The 21,876-nt window shown below is 39.8% G+C and overlaps 1 protein-coding gene across 6 annotated transcripts in view; it reads left to right on the top strand.

Moving 5' to 3' along the window:
• The window catches only part of SHROOM2 (shroom family member 2), a 123,283-nt gene that overhangs the window by 89,838 nt on the left and 11,569 nt on the right, over positions 1-21,876 (top strand). For all 6 annotated transcript variants that reach the window (XM_071563940.1, XM_071564197.1, XM_071563854.1 and 3 more), the window contains 3 exons: positions 15,349-16,098; positions 19,696-20,247; positions 21,152-21,332. In XM_071563940.1, the coding sequence (XP_071420041.1) occupies positions 15,349-16,098; positions 19,696-20,247; positions 21,152-21,332 (1,483 nt within the window). The remainder of the gene's footprint in view (positions 1-15,348; positions 16,099-19,695; positions 20,248-21,151; positions 21,333-21,876) is intronic.

Here is a 21,876-nt window from a genome sequence, read left to right as displayed (position 1 = left end):
TCTTAACTTTAGGATGACTTAAAAGTGTAATACAATTCTTCTGATCTGTAAAAATTGGTGCTTTTTTATTTGTAATGATGCTACTCTTTCAAATTAATTACAAAATGTTACCTTTTTACAAATGTAAAGTCAGTGCTTATTTAAACATATCTCTTTCTACATTTGTAAAATTACTTATACTGATTGTAAAATTAACTGTAGAAGTCTCCACAATTTCTAAACTGACATACTTTCAAAAGGTTAAAGAGGGAAGGGTGTGCTCTGATCAATAGTCTGTGGCCTCCTGCAATATGACATGCACATGTAAAAGTAATTCTGCATCAAAAGAATCATGCTTTATGATCTAATTCTGAAGATTTTCATCTGTTAGGAGAGATGTTTACAGCCATTGCTTTTATTTAGTTTCTAAGAACATTCAAGTTCTAGCTTTGTTAATTTGCTACTGTGATGTCTATTAAAGTTACATAATTTTAAAAAGTGAAAAAGGATACATGAGATTACAGGTGGCAGAAAATATTTCAACATTTAATAGGTGTCAAGTCCAAGAGCATGTGCATGTCCAATGTAGGACCGGGACATGACTCAACTCTAATTAAACACTGTAAAATGTTTATTTCAGTTCTTTCATACCTTAGTAGTTACTCCTGTATGAGTTGAGTTCTTGAAGACAGAGGATCAGCCTTTACCATACAAAACCAAAGTAAAATAATTTCTTAATGTCTAAGTTGACCTAAATGCCGAGTGTAATATTCTAGAAAAATCTCTGACAAGCCAGAAACAGGAGCCTATAGAGAGATTCCCAAGTTCCTTACTAGGCTCTTCATAAGGAAACTCATATTTTAAGACCTAATGAATATCTAGGCTCCATGCTCACCAGGTGGTGCAGCAGCAAATTATTGTGGAAGGAAGAAGGAGGACCTTCAGCAATGCAGGAATGTGAATGATCTTATGACTTCTGAATCGAGTCAAATGGAAAAAAATTTACAAATAGGCTGGTAGGCCATTTATATATGGGTTTAAATATAGATATCATACACATATGGATGTTTGCATGGATGCATGGCCAGACTTTGCGAAGGAAGATTTGGGAAGGGCTCTCCGCATGTGGGTGTGTCCTTCGAGCCTGCGCAGTGGATTTTTTAGGTGAGGTACAGCGTGTGCAGAACTGGCCCCACCCTTTAACTCCTCAGGTTCATCTGCCACGGCCGAGAGAGCTTGGACGGTGACAGTCAAGTCCTCAGGACTAGAACCTACAGCCCCTGGTATTCCCAGGAGGTCTCCCATCCAAGTACTAACAACGGCTGACCCTGCTCAGCTTCCGAGATCTGATAGGGTCGGATGTCAGGGAGGCATTTAACTGCCTTTTGTGTGTGTGTATATAACACATATAAAACATACATATATGTTTTAATAGGTATTTCTCTTAGTGTTTTCTGTCTTGTGACTACTAGAGGGGTCAGGAATACATATCTATATGGACTAATTAGCAGTGGGTAAAAAAACCCCAACAATCCACAATACATGTTTGGGCAAATTAGTTTCTCATGTAAAATAGACATTGGAAAATAAATTAGAGGTTGGAAATATTCTTAGTAACTATACTGGAGTTTTTCATAACTCCAGTAACTTTAAATTCTATGTTTTGGTTTTGTTGTGTTTTGGGGTTTTTTTACTGTGGTGTCAAATTAATACAGTACCAATATACAGTGTTAGTATCAGCTTAACTGAGAACTTAGCCACTGAAATTAAAGACTTGAAGGATTGGGGGGTTTTATATCTAGCAAAAAGGCCATTTGTTTAAATAGTTAATCAGAACTCTGCTTGCAGGCATTGTGTCACAAAGCTATTTTAAACTTCTGTTCTTTATTTAGAATCACAGAATCCTAGAATGGTTTGAGTTGGAAGGGACCTTAGAAACATCTATTTCCAACCCTCCTGCCATGGGCAGGGGACCTTCCACTAGTTGTGTTACTCAGAGCCCTATCCAGACTGGTCTTTGTCACCTCCAGACAGGAGTCCATAGCCTCTCTTGATAACCAGTTCCAGTGCCTCACCACCCTCACATGGAAGAATTTCTTCCTGATATCTAGTCTAAACCTGCCTTCTTTCAGCTAGCCATCCCCACCTGTCCTATTGCTGCATGACTTTGTGAAAAGTCCTTCTCCAGTGTTCTTGTAGCCCCCTTTAAGTAATGGAAGGTTCTATAAGGTCTCCCTGGAACCTTCTCTTCTTGCTGAACAGTTCCAGCTCTCTGAGCCTGTCCTCAGGGGGAAGGTGTTCCAGCCCTCTGATCAACTTACTGGCCCTTCTCTGGACTCATTCCAGCAGGTGTATGTCTGTCTTATGTTGGGGGCCCCAGAGCTGGATGTAGTTATCAAAGTGGGGTCTCAAAAAAGCAGACTAGAGGGGGGGAATCGCCTCCTTTGCCCTGCTGGCCACGCTGCTGGTGGTGCAGTGCAGGGCACATTTGGATCCCTGGGCTGGGAGTGCACATTGCTAACTCATTACTGAGCTTTTCATCCACAAACAGGCCCAAGTCTTTCTTCCCAGGCATAGTCTTGATCCATTCTCAGCCTGTACTTATGCTTGGGATTGCCCTGACCCAGGTGCACAACCTGGCACTTGGTCTTGTTGAACTTCATGAGATTACTGATATATGTAATTTGCTTTATATACATTGTTCCAGTGAAATTGAGAAGTTCTTCCTGAATGAACATTGCAGGGCAGGTATGTCTCAGTCATTGCAGGGCTTATATAGTTCTGGCAATATCTTTATAAGCAAAATGTTTTCACCCTTTTTCTCATGAAGAAACAGTATGATCTTGTGCAACTGGGTCCTTAGAAATCAGTAAAAGAATGACTTTGGCAAACATTACATGCATGTGTTAACAATCTTCAATTTTTTTATGTTGCAAAAGAGGTCTAACTCTTTGCATTTCACCTACAACTGATGTAATTTTTCACATTAATTCTTCTAAAGCAAATAAATATTTTCTATCAGTTTTTAATGTATGGAAGGACTTAACAAGTAATATTTTGTAGAAAATAAATTATAAAAATGCATAATTTCTTTTAAGTAATGTGCACTGTACTATCGATTTTTATGTGCATTTTATTCAAGAGCTTTTAAAGTCAAGTGTTTAATACCAGTTTAAGCAAAACAAGGACTATTTAAATGTTTAAGTGCTCTTGTTTGAGGAAGGTTAGTTATTCAGTTAAAGGGAGAAGAAAACATGCTTTTTATGTAGCCAGAACATGCCAGTTTGATTGAAGTAATGCTTCAGATACCTGAATTCCTAATGGTAATGAATTTGCATGAAGTTGGAAATAAAAAAAAAACTTAAAAATTGCTATTTTCCCTTTTCAGCAAGTTGTGTGCAGCTCTTCATTGTCATCAAAAGGAAGAGCTGAAGAACCAATGTCCATGCTCACAGGCTCTTAGCTGTTAATAAAGACTTTGAGTGCATGAGCTCCTGAAGCCCTTTTTGTTTGCAGTAGAATCATAGAATGACTTGGGTTGGAAGGGACCTTAAAGACTATGCAGTTCCAACCCTGACTGCCATTGACAAGGGTACCTTCCGCTAGACCATGTTGCTCAAAGCCCCATCCAACCTGATCTTTACACTTCCAGGGATGGGGCATCAGCAGCTTCTCTGGGCAACCTGTTCCAATGCCCCACCACCCTCACGGTAAAGAATTTCCTCCTAAAATCTAATCTAAATCTCTCCTCCTTCAGTTTAAAGGCCTTCCCCCTAGTCCTATCACTGCATGCCCTTGTAACAAGTCCCTCTCCAGGTTTCTTGTAGGCCCCCTTGAGGTTCTGGAAAGCCACAATAAGGTCTTCACGGAGCCTTCTCTTGTTCAGGCTGAATAATCCCTACTCTGTCATCCTGTCTTTGCAGAAGAGGTGTTCCATCCCTCTTATCATCTTCCTGGCCCTCCTCTGGACTTGATCCAACAGGTCCACATACTTAACATTTCTTTATCATGAGATATGGCTTAGTAAGGCATCTTTCAGACCAGTTTTGTCATTGTATGTGTCATATGGCAATGATGAAGTACAGTCTGGGCTGTTAGAAAGTTTCTATTTTGTCTGAAAATGGGAAAATGCTACTGTGGCTCTTCCTATGCATATAGAGGAGAGAGTCCAACAGCATGTATTCATATATGAGAAGTCCCCTTTCACCTTCCTTACTTTTCTTTGAGTACTTGTAAGAGCAGGTCATGTTTCATTGCCATGAACCACTATGTCCTTCTAGTGCCCTAGTGTATGTGACTGACTAATAACAGATAAAGAAATATCATGCTGTGAGACAGTGTGAATCACTGGGACGTGATGGAAGTTGATGGATGTTGATGCTTAAGAACACAGGCCTAAGGTCTGCCTAGGCAGGTTTTCTTTTTTTGACTGAAGCATTAGCAGATGCTTGGGGAACATAAAACCAGGGCAAACGAGGAGCCATGCTGTTGGGTATCTTGTCCAGCCTCTGCTGGTCTGTCTTTCTTTTAGCTTTATTTTATTTTTAGTGCTGTTGGTTGGTTTTGGGTTTTTTACTGCCATGACGTACAGAGATTATCTGTTCATAGAACAGGTTGTGAAATCCAGCTTTTCCTTCTTGCATAGCAGTCATTTCAGTTATACATCATTGTATATGCGGAAGTACAGAAAAAGCTGTCCTGTGGGTTAAGTTGCATTCATTAAATCTGAATTCATTCAATGATAGGAACTCTTAGTTTTGTGTCTTTATTACTCAGAATAATTTTCACACAGCAGCAACTCTTTCCACCTTGGTTTTAACTCCTTTTGTAAATCATCTGGATTTAAACCATTCTATGAAGGATGTGATGAGGCAAGTGAGGACTTTGTCTCATGGCAGTGAAATGTTCAAGAGCCTCTGGTGGGAATAAATTTTAATTTTCTTTTTTAGAATCATCGAAAAATATGAAGTGTCTGTCATCCAGATCACTCTTGTCCATATGTGAAATGACACTTTCTAAGATTATTAATACATCTAAAACACAACTTTTCTGTACTAGCCCAAATTATTCTTTGTCATTTTTACACACTAGTTAGTGCAGCTGCTGAATCTCATTATAAAATTTCTACTTATTTGTTTAATTTAGATATTAAGTTTATGGTTCTGAAGTTCTGCAGATTCATAATGAATATTTTTTCTTAGTCTTTTTAATTGCTATTTAATTCAACCTTTGAAGGGAACAGAGACAGGGAAGGAAAAGGGTGGCTGGGTCTTTTGGTGGGTGTTACACATTTTCTCTGTTTCACATATAGTATCTTCAGTTGTGTGTTATCTCTTAGCATTTATACATCTGGCTTGTTCTTTTTTAAAATATTCATCTCATGGGTGTAAATGTCCTTTTCAAAATTAAATACAAGAGTGTAGATGCTTGATCTTTCAAGAATGATTTATTTAAATACACAGGGCCATGGCACAGGGTAGCTCTCCAACTAGTGAAATTTTGAACCAGGTTTTACTCTTACCTCAGGATCAAGGCAGTTGCATAATAATATTGTACCACTTGTAGTCTCTTTCTCCCTCTTGTTGTCCATTTTAAACTTTCAGACTGCTTAAGCTGAGAGATATGTGGTTCTTTAAGAGCATCACAAATGCATTATTTTGGAGTTTGGGGTTGGTTGCACCTAAATGAGAGTGTTAAAACTTGCAGGCTCCTGCCATTGCCTCCCCATTCCTCACTCTTGGCAGCAGGCAGCCCAGAGGCTGTCGGGTGCATGTCCTGCAGGTTGGTGTGATGCTGCACTCTGGCTCACTGGCAGCTGCTGAATCTCGTTAAATGGGTGCTGGACTGTCTCCAAAGCCTGTGCTTGGTTTACAGTACGCTACAGTAATGCAGCCCTGTTTGTCCTCCATCCAATTTGCTCATTCTCCACACCCTTGAAAACGTGGATTCTCCTTCTACTTCTGTTAGCTGAATTTTGAAGACCCATTTCTAAACTCGAAGGTGGCCACTCCACCTCACAGTTCCCTTTTTTTCTACTTGCAGCTTCCTATTGCTGAGTAAAGTTACTTTTGCTTAATTGCTCCTTGCACATCTGTTCTCTAATGTGCATGCAGGGACAGCTGGGGGTATGCAAGGCCATCATGGAGTGATAAAAGGAAGTGTTGGAGGGTAGTTTCTTCTTAGAGAAAGTTTCCTCCTCTGCCCCTAAATGTGTTTACCAAGCATGAGAAGCTGGAAAAAGTCCTAAACATGATTCTGAAGGTACTGAAACAGGGAAGTGGAAGGAACAGCACACAGAAAAGTTTGTAAAGAGAGAAAGAGAGAAATTTGTACACAGTAGTTAATTTTTGTGTTCTGATTTCATTTTACTGCTTTTCCTGTAAAGAGGATTAGAATGAAAACTATCTAAATATGTATGTTTTCATTGCATTGCTTGAATCCAGCAATCTTCTTGTGGCCCTGTTAATGATAACAGTTGATTAGGGAGACTAGAGCTAATGTAAGATACAGTCTCCTGTAGTTATGGTCATAAAAGTATCATGTGCTTATGTATTGAAGATTTTATTTTCCCTTTTATTTCCCTTAAGTTACTTGATGAAAAGCGTAATTGGAAATAGGTGACTGATTTGTCTCCTTGGTGCAGCAGTTCATATATTTTTGACATATGGAATGGCTTTATGGTGTTCTGGTACTAAAAGCTATCCTGTGAAATGTTCACTTTCTACTATAAGCCCCTAGGCAACATGGTTATGATTTGCTGTCATGCAGGAGACTGTTTATGCCAGCCAATTTGAGTGAAGTTTTGTGCTAAAAAGTAATGTGACAGCTATAACTTCCATTTTTCTGCATGGGCCAGCCAGACTTGCTGCAGTTTGTTAACCAGTTGTGTTGTATTATGTACATGGATGTGTTTTCTTGAAGTCATTCTCTCTCTCTCTCTCTCTCTCAATCAATCAATCAATCAAATAGGCAGCTTTGGAAGGCAGAAAAATTTTAAGAGCGGTTATTAACTGGATTTCTAACTGCTCTATGTGATTTTGCATGAAGTTTAAATAACATTTTCCTCTTAAAGTGGTCATCTTTAAAATCATCTTTTAATACATAGCAAAGCCTTATCCACAGCTTCTCTATTAAGTCATTAATGTGTTGCAGAAAAATTGAAAGGAGCTTGAGCTTTGCTCTGATGAAGGCCACGATGCCTTTGATTTCTAAAGATGGAGTGTGGGGGTGGCAATTTGCTCATGGAGCATGAAAGCATTTAGTTCTTTCCCTACAGAATCTCCTGCAAGAGAGAACGCCTGTACACACAACGCATGCAAAGAAATTCAAGCTGGAGGGCTGTATATGAAGATTCTTCTCTGAAATTAAAGACTTGCTTATTTGAGCATTGTTCAGAAAGGAGCCAAGTAACACACTGAGCTTTTAAAATCATTGTAAATATTTAAAACTTGAGGAGCTGTAGTTGCGGAAATGCAGATCATGATTTTCACAAATGAGAAGCAAAATCCTTAAAAAATGAAGGGACTTTTAAATTTTGGTGGGTTGGGGTTTTTTGTTGTGTTTTCCCTTTTTTTAAGAACCAGATTCAGAGGTGGGGGTGGGGGAAAGGAAAAGCTTTGAAGTCTCTGAGATCTTTTCCCTGAGGTCAGAAGTTTCTGGTGATGTAACATACAATACAGACTAAGCCTTCACTTATCAAGGTTAAAGTTGACGGAGCTTGTATGAACTTGTCAATCATAGGAAGCAGGCAAAAACAAGCCAGCTGTTGTGAGGCATGGCTTTGAAAATCCTCTGTGTTACAGTAAATGAGACGCAGAGGTTGAGACAGATTCAGTTCTGCGAGGCTTTCAAACTGGCTGGCACGTTTGCAAGGATGCAAAGCTCACATATGCAGTGAATATGGGTAAAAAGCTATAAATCCTGGTAAGATTGTCTTGTCTTTAGTGTTAAAGCATGAGAGAAAGGGCTGGAGGTGTGTGCCTTATTTACCTTTTTTGGGCGGTTCTGAACAGAAATTAGCAGCATTAATTCATACAGTGTTTCTTTTGTTCTTCAGGTCTTTGAGCACAGGCTGCATCTTCTGTCCCTATAGCAGTAGCCACAGTTGCAAATTAGGAACGATGCAATGCTTGATACAGAATTTTATTTTGCTTAGTGTAATCGACTGCTCTGTTCGCTGATGGCTTGGGAGCACAGGGGGGAAACGTGAGTTAATTCCAGCTAAGATGCTCTGTGTGCATATGCTCTCACACACGCGCTGTTTTTAGCAGCTTTTGTTTTCACAGTTGGCATCGTGCACACTGGAATTAGAAGGCAGTGCCGTTCGAAAGTACTTGTTTTCTGAACCGAGGGCTGCAGTGCTGTTGTTGTGGCTCAGGGTGCCAGGCTCGGGGTTCCTCTCGGCTCGGGGTGGTGCGAGAGCTTTTCATCTTGTTTTCCTGGCAAGCCTGTTACTGTGAGTGCAGGCTTGCACGAAGACCTTTTCCACAGCAGCAGGATCTATTAGCTGGAAGTGTAAGGGAATTGGATGTGACTATTGGAAGCAAGCGGTGAGTGTGGCTCTGAGGGAAAAGATGGCTATTGAAATGTGTGCATGTGCATGCTAATTGATTTAAATAACTGGTTTAGTGTTTTTTTTTTCCTTTAGAGATGAACTGTGTGTTCATTTTGTTGCCTGCCTGAGAAACCCAGGTGACCTAGCTGTTATTCACAAAGTGTTTGATTTTATAGCTTCTCTTCTGTTACCTAATTTTTGTTCAGCTGCAAGCAGCTGTTTTTGGTAGCAATAACAAGAAATAGCAACGGCATATCAGGAAAAAAAGTAGATGAAAAATGTCAAAGGAGTGGCATCTGGAATGTAGGGGTTTTTTTAGTAAATTGACGAAACAATCATTCTTCTTTGAGCTTCTTTTAATGTGACTGTGATTTCCTTGTTAGCCGTGTTGGAAAGTATTGCCTTTTGTCTCTGCAATGGTTGCCATTTGTGTAAAATGATGGATCTCGTTATACTGTTGGGATATTCTGATGATTGAATTCAGTGTGTAAGTACAGAACACATTAACTGGTTGACTTAAGTGAGTAGAAGTCATTTTAATTCCATGCAGGTAATCTCTCTGTGTGCTAGGACAGGCTCATAATAGATAATTTTTATGGCTGTATTCCTATTTGCTTTATCTTTTATCTTTTATTTTTGATGTGCAGCAGCATGGAGGAGGGGCTTTTGTTTTCTGAACTAAGGAAAGGAAAACATCCCTCACTCTGCCCTTTTGCACAGGATTCTTCCCTTCTGCATAAAGACTCCTGAGCTGCTCTAAGAAATTTAATTTTAATCAGATTTGATTTTTATTGTGGGGGCCATGCCTTTTGCTGTTACCTGTAACTGATTGGCCTGTATTCATCTGTCAGCATAACTTTGTCTTGCAGAATTAGAGTGAGTCTGTTGAATTTATTTCTGATTTTAGTGGGGAGAGACACAAGGTTTTTAGAGAGAAACAATGTGAGATGGAAACACATTGCCATGTGTATGTTGCCATGCAGTCAGAAGAGGAGAGAAATTCTGGTGGGATTCATGGACTGGCAAGCAGTGTCTGTTATCATATTTCATTCTGTGATAAAGCCAGGTGATAATGCAAGGTTTGTTAAGCTAGAGTGACATTTTGCTACATCACATTAGGTGCAACAACTAAGCTGTATTTAGTAAGAGAGACTAAACAGATAGCTGCCATTGAGGTGCAGATAATGTTAACAGGCATTCACAGACAGAATTGAAAAACCAAGGCTTGCATGGTGATAAACGGGTTGTGGTGTAACAGTGATGTGCCATGGGATATACATTGTGAAACATCTTGCTGGTTTTGTACCTTAAGTTGTCTTCTGAAGGCCTTTTTTTTTTTGTCTCCTGAGAGAGAGAGAGAGAGAAAGCATTCTCTTATCATTCGTTCAGCATTCATTATGCTTTTCATCTTGGCGCATGCTTTGGGTTTAGGACCACTTGCTGCAGTAGTGCTTCTTGGATGGTAGTTGCCATCATCTGTCTCTGCAGACCAAGACAGTGAACACCTCTACTTCTTTGTAGTAGCTTATGTGCTGTACCTCTTTCTGGCATGACTATTGGGTTCCAGCCATAATGGTCATTTAATTACCTGTTTTATTGAGGGTCCTTTATTCTTCATGTTTGTCTTTAAAGATTTCTAACTAGTTTCATAGCCCAAGTTATCTTTTAGCATCTTTGGAATATGCTGATGGATAGTGTGTTGTACTGACTCAGTAGTGATAGTAGATAGAGTGTTCATCAGAAAAATGACCCACTGGTGATATAACTACCCTGGTATTGGAGGTCCGGATTGTGGTGGTGTGTTGTCAGTGTCTCCTTGGCATTGCAATAGTAGGACCGGTTTCAGAGCTTCAAAACCTTTGGTGTCCTGGAGCCTCTGCAAAAAAAAAGCATGAGACCCAGATGACGATTCACTAATAGAAGTGAGATGTCTACATGAAAGTGAGATGCTGACTCAAGTTATAATCGGAACTTGGGCTTGATTCTAAGTTGGCTAAACTGTTGACTAAACATGAGTGTCTAGTGAGATCTGAGATAGCCAGGCATATCCCACTTGGCTTCCAGCTGCCACCTCTTAGAAGAACTGATGCCTTTGAATCTTCAAAGTTTTTGAAATCATAGAAGACACCTACATTGTTGTCTTAAGCAGAACTATACTTTTTAGAAGAAACTACCCTTCATTTCTGGGTAATTGCAGAAGTGCTTTTGGATCCCACTGTGCCAAGTACCAGGCAAACACACAATGAAAACACAGTTTCAGCACATAAAGTTTGTAGCTGAAAAAGTAATGTGCTGGCAAGGGTTGTGCTTATAAACAGGATTTTGTCGTATGCAAAGACAGTATTTCACAATTGCTTTAAGCCACATAATTATTTGTTTCAAGCCAGGTCAGGTCCTTGATCCAGTTTTATGTGGGGCTGTACAATTTGTACTGCAAGTACAGTGGAGAGAGCAGGAAGACAAAACTCCAAATGGCCTGAGGAGACTGCCTCTTCTGGCAAAATATCTGCATTAGGTCACTTGACAGGGACTGCAAAACTTGGCCTTCGTTTTGAGGGTGGTTTTGTTATTATAGGGTGAGGACTTTTATGGAGGAATCATACTCAGGTATGAAGGCCTTTTTCCAGTGTAGCTTGTAGTTCTTGAGAAGGAATGTAAGTTAAATCAGAAACAGCCACTCCATTTGCTCTCTTTTGCCAGTGAGTTAGTGCAGGACACTGTTGCTTACATAACCATGCTTATGTTTTATGGTGAAACTTTTGCACAGAGGTCAGGCCTTTAACAAATGATACATTTTTCAAATGTTGGCGAATGCATTTTTGAAATCTTATCTAGTCTGCTATTCTGAAGTTGGAGTATCTTGTGGCACTCTTTGGGTTGGCCTGAAGCATTCTCAAGAAACTGTAAATCAGACAGATAAAAATCAGACACATTGAGTTAACTAAAGCCACTTTCATTTATTGAGGTACGACATTCAATCAGATCGTTCTACTTCTGTCTAGATTTAGTCAAATCCTGGATAGGAGGCAAATGAAGGAAGTGGTTTGGGGTTGTTTTTTATGGCAACCCAAAATATTTTCTTCTGATAGGCATCTACACATAATGATTCATTTTTGTAATTGCTCATTGCCTCCACTGGCAAACTCCTATTAACATGTGTGTGTATGTATGTATATATGTATGGTTTAATTTTCATGTAAGAGCTTACATTACTGTTACCTGTCTATGGTTTGTTAGAATAGCCAGTTGTATTATTGCTTGAGAGCCTGGGGGTGTCCAGACTGAGGATGAGACTTTGGAGGGTTTTTTCCTGGTTTAGTGTTTATTAGGCCTTTACATTTCAGTCTTGAGCATGTATGCCCCAACGTAATGGAACCGGAAGGAAACTGAGATATGTACTTGCCTATTTAGGTAGAAAATACTTAGTGCCAGTGTGGAGATGCACATTCCCACATTCCCATGTTGAGTGACTATGGTCAGTGTGTGAAATGAGCCACAGAACACAGCTCCTCCCACACTCACATGGCGCATGAGTGCACAGCCTCTTGTCTGTCCACACAGACTGTCTCTGGAAATACTGAGCCCTCTTCTAAATGAGAGATTCTCAAAAATGTGGAGGACTGATTTGTGTAATGAAGCAATGCCTCCTTTTCAGTTAGAGGCATACATTGTTTTTCTGCCTCCCACCATTTGGAAATGAAGGTTCCTATTGCTAAATACCAAAAGCAGGTGCAGTAGAAAAGATTTGTGTTAGACTCCTGTACTAGACTCACCCTTACTGAATACGACTTTGTACCAACAATATAAGACTCTTAATTACACTTCCTTTGCAGTTCAGGTTAAGTGAGTGGTGTAAGTTGCCTGACAGTCAAAGCTGTAATGTCATGGCGTGCTACGGATGGGGAACACGGTGTGAGCTCTCCCTGTACTGTTGCCTCAGAAAGACTCATGCACTTGGGTAATTGTGGCATTGTATTATGGAGATGGGGGAGATTTGGGTTTGAAGGTAACAGGGAGTCTAATGGTTTTGATGTTGACTGGTTTATCTAGAATGAAAATAGTAATTAAGTCAATTGTCATATTTTCAGATTATTTAAAACAGTTCTGTGTCTCTCACTTTGTGATACTTAGTTATAAATGGTAAGTTCCTTTCAGTGGTATGTTATCCTTGCATAATCCTATGAGCCTTGTTTCCAAATGAGCTGTATTCTGGGCATATTATTACATGATGCACCAACAGATGTAAACCAGCTTAGTGGACTTCTCGGTATTGATAATATTGTAACACCTTTACAGGTTCTTGCCACTGTGTTCTCCTGGGGCTTGAAGCTTGTTTTCTTTTCCTACTTTCTGAACAGTAAGCTTGAATCTCTCCAAAATAATATGATAAGCATGTTTTGCATGAAGCCCCACTCACACTGAATGCAGACAGGCTTCAGTGTTGAGTGTAGCCACCACCTTTCCTCAGACCCATTATCTGTGGCACTGCAAAATTTTTGTATGAAGGCACGTGTGTAATCTTTGAATTGTATCTCCATGTTTGCAAACGTGGCATCTGTGCTGTAATTCTTTATTTCCTTTTGCTCAGTTTTGGAAGGTGACAGGACTACTAAAGCATTCATTGCTTCTGATCCAGGGTAATATAATACGGATACTTATAGATACACACCAATATATTGCTTACATGTGTTGGATATGAAAACATGTCAGATCAGTGGTGTACTCTGTCCTGTTTGCTTCCACCAGCATTCCTACTCCCCGATGTGCATGCCAAGTTCATAGTATACTTTGCAAAGTGGCTGAGGTAATGCATGTGATTGGTGTCTTTGAGACATTTTGTGCCATGCCCTTGATTCTCCTGTGCACCTGAGCCCATCTGTTACAGTCTCATGTCATGGCTTATGGATGTGAACATGAATACAGAGGCCCGAAGAATTTTTGCATGGGTTAAGTAGAAGAAAATTGTGCTCTTCATGGCTTATCTGGACAACTAAAAATGCTGATTAAATCACAGTATTTCATACTTAAGGCTTGCAAATTTCATTTGGTAAATATTTCCATTAAAATTAGTGAGACTATTTACAGGCCTGATTCTGCTTACACTGAACTCACTAGGGAAAACCAGGTGACTATGACACATAGGTCTTTCTGGCCTTTATATAATTTTTTACTTCACAAAACTGTCCTTCACCTTGTATTGAAATAGGATTCAATACTGTTTTGTAAAACAGAATTGACTCTGAATTTGTCAGGCAACTTGAAATTGTCTTAACCAACTACGCTTAGGTAAGAGCAATATAAAGTGACCTGATCTCCTAATTCATGTTAAATTGAAAATTTACCTGTTAAAGTTGCATTTTAAGATTTCACACTTCACATGAGACAGGGAGAGAGGTTGTGTATGTGACTGTTCAGGAATCCACATCTAATCAGTTGTCTTTCCACAATACTTAATTTTAAATATTTTTTTATTTAATTGAAATAGTAATGCAGTGTGTAATTACTCATTTTTTTTCTACTTGAATTTATAATAGACTTTGAGCGATTAGTTATTTTGTGTGGTTTTATCTCAAATTTTGTTTCCCTACACACTGGTGTTCACTGCCTATAGACTTTCTCAAAACTGGTACAGTGATGTTAATAACATGTTTACATTGAAAATTCAGGTAAACCTTATTTTATAAATGGACTGGGAAAGATGCCTCTCTTAACAGTCCCCTCAAAAGAAATCTTGGACAGTGCAGTCTACAGGTTTACTATTTAAAAATATGGAGGCCAGTGCTCTCAGTAGCATAAATGATATTAGTCTCTGAAGCCTTTTACTACTTTGTTGCAGCTTCTTTTCTAAGCTCATAGTGTCTCTTCAGCCTCATTTAAGCTGAGAGCAAACCTGTCTTCTCTCAGGGCTTCAGAGGTCTTTTTTTTTTTTTTTGTACTGCCTTCTGTTTCTTTCCCTGTTTCTCTTTATCTGGTGAGCACAAATGTGCTACCTGTTTTGTGGCAAAGCACAAGCCTGGAGGTGCAAAAGCATATTTCCTGGCTAGAGAAATAGAAAGTGGAATGTTGGAATAAACCCCAAAATAGTTCTAAGATAAGGCCTTTCTGGCCATTGTTATTTGTGCTGACAGGGCAAAAGAAGTTCAAGTTTAAAATAAGGGAAATACTATCCTTTCTAAATTTCCTTTTCTGCCTTAGTTTCAGGAGATACTCATTTTCCCATTCCTGTTTTTTTTGCTTTAGGAAACATTTTGTTTGCACTGATTCCATTTTTCAGCAGTTACACAAAAATTCAACCTTCTGATTCATAATTAAAGTCTATGGTATTCAATTCACATTTTAAAAACACACTGAAGTATTAGTTTTGCACCTAGGTAAGAAACTTGGTTTTCACACTTGTTACTGACTCTGGAGCAAGAAGAGAATTAAATTTTAGTATTAGGATTCCTCTTCTGGAGACAGTTTTATTTTCTACCAACATTTGGACACTTGACTGTGCCACAGGAGGTGTGCTGTGCATTTAATAAGCCGTGCACACTGCAGTGCCTCAGGTTACCCGAAGGTTGTGTTGTGTCCTGTGGTGCTCTGCACCCTAATTTAGCCTGACATTATGTTTTGACTCATCACATTAGATTAGGCACACTGAGTGTGTATGTACATGAGAGGATGTTTTTGTCTTGTGCAGTTACTGTAGATTGGAGGAGGTGGTGTTAAATGTTGGATGTGATCTCAGTGTTCAGTCTTCCTGGGTTGGTGTGGTGGCCTTGCTCTGAAGGAAATAAATCAGCAGTGTATTAACAACATGTTCCTTTCTCTAGGCAAGCTGACACAGGGGCCCTGAGGGAAAACTCACGAGAGAAGAAGGATCAGCTGGACCAGAATTTAGGCCACAAGTGGAAGGCATCTGTGAGACCTTTGCATGCGCAAGAACCTGCAGTTCTGCCTCACGAGAGTCGGGGCAGGTCTGGGACACTGCCCAGTGATTACAGATACTCTCAGGAAAACGTGAATGAGAAAAGCAAGGATCGTAGCCTGCCTCATCTCCCCTGCTCTGAGCCACAGATCTTGAACGAGAACCACTCCTGTCTGTCCCAGGGCAAAGGAGAGGAAAACCACAGGATAGAGCCAGTGCTGCTGAACAAGAAGCGTGGACCTGCTCCTCAGAGGCCACCACCACCTAAAAGAGATAAATACAGGCGACCAGATTATTCTGCACAATCGCTTGGCACCTCTACTGAATCTCTGCTGGTAGCAGCCAGCCAGCCCTTTCCATCGTCATCCCCCAGCTCTACTGAAGTCTTATCCAGTCACTCCTCTCTCTGTCAGAGTCCTGCAGCTTTCAATGGAAAACTGAAGAGTGCTAATCCACAGCAACTCCAGCAAGTGTCATCCACAGAGAATGTTTGTCAGCACTTAGAAGAAAAAACAAACCTTAGGTCTGAGTCTTCCAAGTATCGGTATCTTCAAAAACCTGGCATGGAGTCATCAAGGTCCCCTTCTCCCCAGTTTGCACCACAGAAGCTCACTGATAAGCCTCCTGTGTCCGTACAGGATGAGAACCCAGCCAGGTACTAGATGTAACTCCTTTACTATTTGATTAACACTTTTTGCCCGATTAAACCTCATTAATGGTTGTCTGTTCATTTTCATTACACATCCTTCAAGTTCATTAAGTGTGAACCAGTGCAGGATATCCTAAGGAGACCAAAGACTTGCATGAAATTCCATTTGGTGCCATTAATGTCCTTCAACTGGCCCATGATTTCTTTTAGTTGACTCATGCTGTTCAGGTGTTATAGCTGAGAGTTAACAGAAAAAGAAAGGGAGGAATTCTAAGGATTTTCCACTGTAAGTCCAAGCAAAATCAGAATTGGTGTGGGAACAAAGCACATGTGGGAAAGGAAGCTGGATCCTTTGTAAGAACATCTGTTTTGAAAACACAAAGGGTAACATACACTGCCAAATCATGACTGTTTTTGTGTTACTTTTACAATGAAATGTGGCACTCCTGGTAGTCTGCAGAAGGGTCTGCAGTACTTTGTGCTGACATGGACTGAAGACTTAGCAGGAGAATATCAGTCCTTTCCCAAGCTAGATAAACTCAGAGTTAGACAAACCCTCTGAAATCAATTGATTGCTGTGTCTGTCATATGCTGCTAACATCACAGAAGATTATTCTCCCACGAGATAATAAACTCTTCCAGGAAGCTAAGGAATCTTGGTTTTAAATTTTTCAGCACTATAATTCATGGTTAAAGATTGAAAACAAGACCTCTGAGTTGAATTGAAGTTGCTTCTCTGAGCAAAAGTAGTTGGCATAGCTTTTCTCTAATGTAAATGGTTGAACAGATTCAATCATGCTCTTTTCCAATGTGTCTTAGGACATAGAAAACATGAATCACTTTTTTCCTGAATAGGCCCTGATGGTTTTCCTTTTATGATTGGAGGAAAAAGTGAGATTTTATCCTGCAGTGTTTTTAACATGAAGTAATAATAAAATTTACAATGAAAAGTCCAACATGTCATGTGAACCCCAGCATCCATGTAAGGTAGATGCCAGTAATGACTTCCTTAATGTATTGCTTTTTGAATAGATACTAAGGATGCATAGAAAGCTAATTGTATTTGTCCTTCCTTTTTGCTAATCTTTAATTGAAATGAGCACTGAGGTGTACCTAATTATATGCCCATGTCTGAATGATAATATACTTGCCCTGCAAGTCTTTTGCTAACATTTGAAGTTCTTAAGCCCAGACAGCTCTTGTTTCCACATAATGTGTTCTTGATTAATAATTACATTGCTCACTAAAACAGGTTTGGCCAAAAAGGACAGGCATGGAGGCCAAACCTCTGAACTTTCTATATGGTATTTACTTCATATGTTTAAAATATGTTAAGCCGATTTATATATGCAGTTAATGTGATTGGTTTATTATTTCTATTGCTTCCTTGTATATGACCTTTCGGACATGCTAGTTTGCATGCTGTGGGCAGCTAATGTTTGATGATGTCAGCGTGCAGCTGTGTGCTCTTCTTTAAGAAAGGTGTGTCAAATACTTATCAACAGGCCAAACTGAGTGTGTGCAGGGTCTCCTGCAGTGTTTTAGATAGAAGGGAAATACTGGTGGTGTGCAGAGCCCAACTATTGCCAAAGCTGTTTAGCAATAACAAAGATGAAAAGAGTGCATTTACCAGATGTGCATCAATAGATTTCCAGTAAACCTGTGCTCAGGTCAAGGAGTGACTGTGTCTGTGGTTGGGTTAAAGCTTTGGAATGTCCACAGGCAGAGTTGCTGCAAGTCAAAATTTCATGCTGCCATTCCACAAGTGGAAAACCTTCAGAAGTCAGGAGGATAGTGATTGCAGAAACAATTTTTGAAGCACCTGGTTTTGAACTGTCTTTGCTCTTACTGAAATCAGTTGATGATGATGATTTAAGTATTTGGAAAATCTTTGACTAAGCTGAGGGGAATGCACACAGAGTCTCAAAACAGATGCCAGGCATTTTAGGTGAAGAATTGCAGTCAGCTCACTTCTTGTCTTCCAGTTGCCCCACACACATTTATGCACTTGTCTTGTATTTCCCCCAAATTCCAAAATGTGTTTCTCTTCACAGTCTGGAGTTTAAAAGGTAGGGGCTTTATTTAAAAAACAAGCAAAAGAAAGGGCTGGAGTGGGGACAGGCCTCTGCCCAGTTCTGCTGCAGTCGGGAGGAGCACCCATGTTTGCAGGCGCAGATCTGGGGCTGATCAGTGGGCACAGGAATGAGCTGTTTAAAATGACAGTCCCCTTGAATGAAAACAACCTAACTGAATGGGAGTGGGGAGGTTCAGCATGGGCTGAAAAACCTTCCCCAAATTTGGATCAGTATGCCAAAGCACTTGTGGAAATGAGATACATACTGGAAGGCTGCACAATCATTCAGAGGCAAATATACCTTTAAATACAAGATACAACTTCTGAAAAATATGAAGTCAAACAGATTCTGCTGTTACCAACAATTGAAAAGTATAAGCTTACTTTTAAGGAAAGTGACACACCCACAGTTAGAGGAAAAGAGACATAGTATGTGTTGGTCACTTATCTGCAAGGCAGCAAGCTACCCAGCCAGAAGAAACCAGATATTTTAGCTAGTAGGCAATGTTCCTTTACTTGCTGTAAAGCTTCCAAACCCACATTATGACAATAATTTTAAACTCTCTGCAAACTCAGAACCACCAAACTAGGCTTCAGTTTCTTACATGTTTTACATACAGTACAGATGTTTCTGTAATGTTATTTAACATGTTATTGTCCAATTTAAAAATCTGAGTTACTATCTTCTTTGAATAGCTTTCCTTACTGAATGGCTAAGGTGCCCCTTTGTGCTATGCCATACAGAATTTTTTCTGTAAGCTTCCCTTAAAAGGAGTATCCACAATCGTGTGTTACCCTCTTCAGTGACTGATTTTAGTTCTTCAAGTGGAAAACTAGACACTATGGTGGGATCTATTTATTAAACTTCTATATCATATGTGAAATGTTAGAAATACAGATGTTTTTTGATCATGTAGTTAAGTTTTGAATGATTTCCAGGCTTTGCATGTGAGAATATTTGCTATTCTTGTAGCTTAGCAAAGGCATAGCCTGCAGTGGGATGCTTCCATCTGGTCTGTTGTCTCTTCCCTTGGAAGAGCTCAGAATTGATGTGAGAGCACAAATTCCCCAGGCAGCTAAGCTGCCTGTCAGGCCAATAGCCGAGGCCACTGTTGGATGTGTGTCAGGCAGTGAAGTTGAGCTCAAGGCACGTTTTCCTCTATTTGTGTAGCAACAAAGGGGTAAAAGGCAGTTCAGCAGCAGCACTGTCTGAAACCTGGGGCCTGGCTGCTGAGGTTGGACCCTCGTGTTCATGGAAACAAACAGAAGTCCTGTATCATGAGTATTATGCAAGACTTAACGTTAGGACTGCTTACAAATGAACTAATAATACTATTCAACATATGTGGGCAGAAAATAAAACATGTAGACTTAGGGTTAGATGCAGTGCAAGGCATATTCCATTGCCTCGGTCTCTCACCTATCTTATTTTGTATTTGGACTTCCCCTCTAATTTGCAGATATGAATTGACATGTAAAGTTCTTCTATTTCTAAAGATGAATTCTTCTTTTTTTTTTTCATTTTCTAGAATTGAAAGGGTTATAGACAACAATACTACAGTGAAAATGGTTCCCATCAAAATCGTTCATTCTGAGAGCAATGCAGAGAAGGAGAGTCGGCAGAGTCTCGTCAGTACTATGGAGCCTCCTGCTTTACCCAGTGGTTTGGAAAAGGACCAGATTAAAACACTCAGCACTTCTGAGCAATCCTATTCACGATTCTGTGCTTACACCAGGCAAGGTGTAGAGCCAGAGCCAGAAGCCAGAACAAAACCAGCCGACCCTCAACCAGCTGAAGAACCTGGGAGCAACTTGAAGGACAGCAATGCTGCTGTGCAAGCAGCCAGCTATGTAAAGGCCAAAGAAAAGACCTTTGAAGACTGGAAATCAGAAGAACTTGCCAGAGAGATTGTGGGAAGAGATAAATCTCTAGCAGACATACTGGATCCTAATGTGAAAATAAAAACAACAATGGATCTGATGGTTGGTATATTCCCTAAAGATGAACATCTCCTAGAAGAAGCTCAGCAACGCAGGAAGCTCCTGCCAAAAGTTCCTTCTCCAAAAATTTCAGAAGAGAAGTGAGTATTACCTTCTGTAAGCCAGTGTATCCTTGCAAGCTTCTATCCAAAATGTGTCAGTATTCCAGTGGGGGTCTAAAGGTGAGGGTCTTCCTACTGCTGAGGTTTCAGTCTTTTATATGACCTTTTTGTTAGAATATTAGCCAAACATATGCAACTAACAACACCATTAATGACAGAAACAGAACAGTATTGTACAATATGAAAAATTTCCCAAGACCTGGTTGAATACCATTTTTTGACATCATTAAGGAATAATTAACTTTTCCCTTTTCGTAGTGATTAGATATTTTAGCTAGATCTTCCAATCTAGTAACTGGATAGAGAATATTCTAGCCTTTTTATGTGCTGAAAATTTACAAAGACAACTTGAAGTGGGCATGAGGCGTTTCCTGGTAGTAAATGAGATCAAAGGAAGAAAATAATTAAATTCCATCAATGTTGATGTTCTGTGGTTTTTGTTTTCTTGGTACAAGTTATCAGGGAAGTTGTAGCCTTCTAGAGAAGTCTGTGTGTTATTCCACAATCAAAAAGTTAAATAGTTAAACTGTAGTATCCTACATTTGGCAGTCCAAAAGGATGCTCTCTATGACACTAGAGGCCTTTGCACTACTTTGTAAAATGTACCTTTACATTTTGTTTCTAGATGAGATATCTTAGATCCATTTCACTTCTTGTAACAGTGATAGGTCTGCACAACTTCAGTTTTAGCTTTTCCTGGTCATGTACTGAGTTCATACAAATTTTCTTTTCAGACAGCATTTATTTATCCTATTTACATAGGTAACAGCTTTCTGTTGAACCCTCTGCTTCCTTGGTGAAATCATGGGTCTAAAAGACTGTCCCTTCTTTTCATTGATTAGTGTGTCAAGGCAGTTAATGAAAGTTTTTACTTTTTTCCCAGGAAAGAGGAGCAGAGCGCACCATCTGCCATCTCCCTGACAACCAATTCTACTTACTACAGCACATCTGCACCAAAGGCAGAGCTGCTGATTAAAATGAAGGACATGCAGGAGCAGCAGCAACAGCAGCAGAGTGAGGATGATTCTGAAGATGAGCTTGATCATGACTTGTCAGAGAAGAAGGTAGAAAATGTTTCTAACTAAAAGTGTAGTGGGAGGCTCTGAGTTCTGTGCATTTCATTAACTGTGAATTTGTTAGGGTGAATACTCCTCACCAAAGGGCCTTCTAGATGTACAGGATGACTTGGGAAGATTAACCTTTTTGGTTTGGGGTTTTTTTTTGTTTGGTTGGTTTTTTAGCTTTTGATGGTGAGTCAAGTGTCCAGCTGTGAATTTAGGAACTTGATATTAGGTGCTTCTTGCAACTTGATACAGAGAAGGACCATACACACATACCTTTCTTTTGTTTTCCCCTCGACATCTGTTTTCATGAGCAGCAAACCACTTGGCCCTCTATTTCTTCTACTTCCCAAATTAATTACCATTGTAGCAGTTAGCTAATCAGCTTGGTGGATTCAGTGGAAGTTACTTGTCACAAGGGAGGTAGTCTTCTCTACTCTTGTGCCTCCCCATTCTTTGGTATTCTTTTTCTGATTGAAGGTCAACATAATCCCCTAGATATTAAAATGATGCTCTTACATTTCTGTGGGTTGAAAAAGTGTTGTCC

Source organism: Pithys albifrons, chromosome 1, assembly GCF_047495875.1.
Source record: "Pithys albifrons albifrons isolate INPA30051 chromosome 1, PitAlb_v1, whole genome shotgun sequence".
Lineage (NCBI taxonomy): Eukaryota > Metazoa > Chordata > Aves > Passeriformes > Thamnophilidae > Pithys > Pithys albifrons.
This window is presented reverse-complemented; position numbering and strand designations above follow the sequence as displayed.